Source organism: Vigna radiata, chromosome 11 (genome assembly GCF_000741045.1).
Source record: "Vigna radiata var. radiata cultivar VC1973A chromosome 11, Vradiata_ver6, whole genome shotgun sequence".
Taxonomy (NCBI): domain Eukaryota; kingdom Viridiplantae; phylum Streptophyta; class Magnoliopsida; order Fabales; family Fabaceae; genus Vigna; species Vigna radiata.
In genome coordinates, this window is record NC_028361.1 from 18,527,662 (window position 1) to 18,528,951 (window position 1,290).

Consider the following 1,290-nt stretch of genomic DNA (forward strand, 5'->3'; position numbering starts at 1 on the left):
AAATCTAGCATGGCATTGTCAAACTTTGAATTTCCAATAACACAAGGAATAGAAAACATACCTGGATCCTTGCATTTTCGCGGTATTTCAATATTCTTCTTAATCAAGCTTGANACATTTCTTCCTAAATTCACAACCTCTTTATCCCTAAAACGCCTTCTATTTGTGCAAATTTCTTTTAAAAACTTGGCGTATTTAGGTATTTGCTTAACAGCATCTAGCAAGGGAATGTTGATCTCCACTTTTTTGAAAATATTCAAAATCTCTTGGTCTAACTCCTCAATTTTTTTGTTTCTCGGCTTCAACCGATTGGGATATGGAGGAGGTGGAGAATAAGATGAAGAAGAATTTTTAGAAGAAGAGTTAGGAGGTACTAACCTAGATTTTTTAGTGGTAGTCTCAGGTGATGGTTCATTTGGTCCTCCATTGTCATCAACTTGTTCTTCTTCTTTCTTCTTATCTTCATCCTCTTGGAATCCTTTAGGGACCTGTACTTGCTTACCCGTTCTTAAAGTAATAGCACTTACATTTTGCGGGTTGATCACTGTTTGTGCAGGCAGCTTATTTGACTCCTTAGCCTCTAACTTTTCCACCCTNTGAGTCAAATCTACAATTGATTTCTTGATCTCTGAATTTTGCTCAAGCATTGTTTTCATGAAATCTTGCAGTGACATTTCAGGNTGAGNTTGNTGCCTTTGTTGAGGTGGAACATAAGGTNGCCTTTGTTGAAGTGGAACATAAGGTTGCATGTTCTGTTGATACCTATCATGATAATTCTGGTATGGTCTATTTCCTCCAAACGTGTTCGCAGCAAAAGCTTGGGATGAGTTTTCCACAGTAGTTTCCATCAAGCTAGGACATTCATCAGTGTAGTGATCAGTTGAAATGCAAATTCCACACTTCTTAGCAATTTGTGGTGTGGAGGTTTTAAACAAACTTGCAATCTTGTCGAGTTTGCTTTCTAAGTTATTCAATCTTTCATCTATCCTCCTTCCATCAACTACACCGTTTTCAATNTCATGCACTCCTTTCAACAAAGTCACTGAATTTTCTCTTGTTCCATATTGTTGATTGTCTACTGCCTTTCGTTCAATTAGATCTATCCCATCTTCTGGTGACCTGTCTAAGAAAGATCCTCCGCTTGCAGCATCTGCCCATGACCTATCAGTTGGACTTAGGCCTTCATAAAAGCTTAGAATGAAGTCTGTCATTTGGAGCTGAGGGCATGAAGCACATAACTTCTTGAATCTTTCCCAATATTCACTGAGATTCTCTCTGTCTCTCTGTCTT

The 1,290-nt window shown here is 38.2% G+C and overlaps 1 protein-coding gene across 1 annotated transcript in view; it reads right to left on the reverse strand.

The window, feature by feature from the left end:
• LOC106776862 overlaps positions 1 to 1,211 on the reverse strand; it is a 5,497-nt gene extending 4,286 nt beyond the window's left edge. Inside the window, exon 1 of the mRNA XM_014664328.1 lies at positions 62 to 1,211. Coding sequence (XP_014519814.1) covers positions 62 to 1,211 — 1,150 coding nt within the window. The remainder of the gene's footprint in view (positions 1 to 61) is intronic.
• Between the last annotated feature and the right edge of the window lie 79 nt (positions 1,212 to 1,290).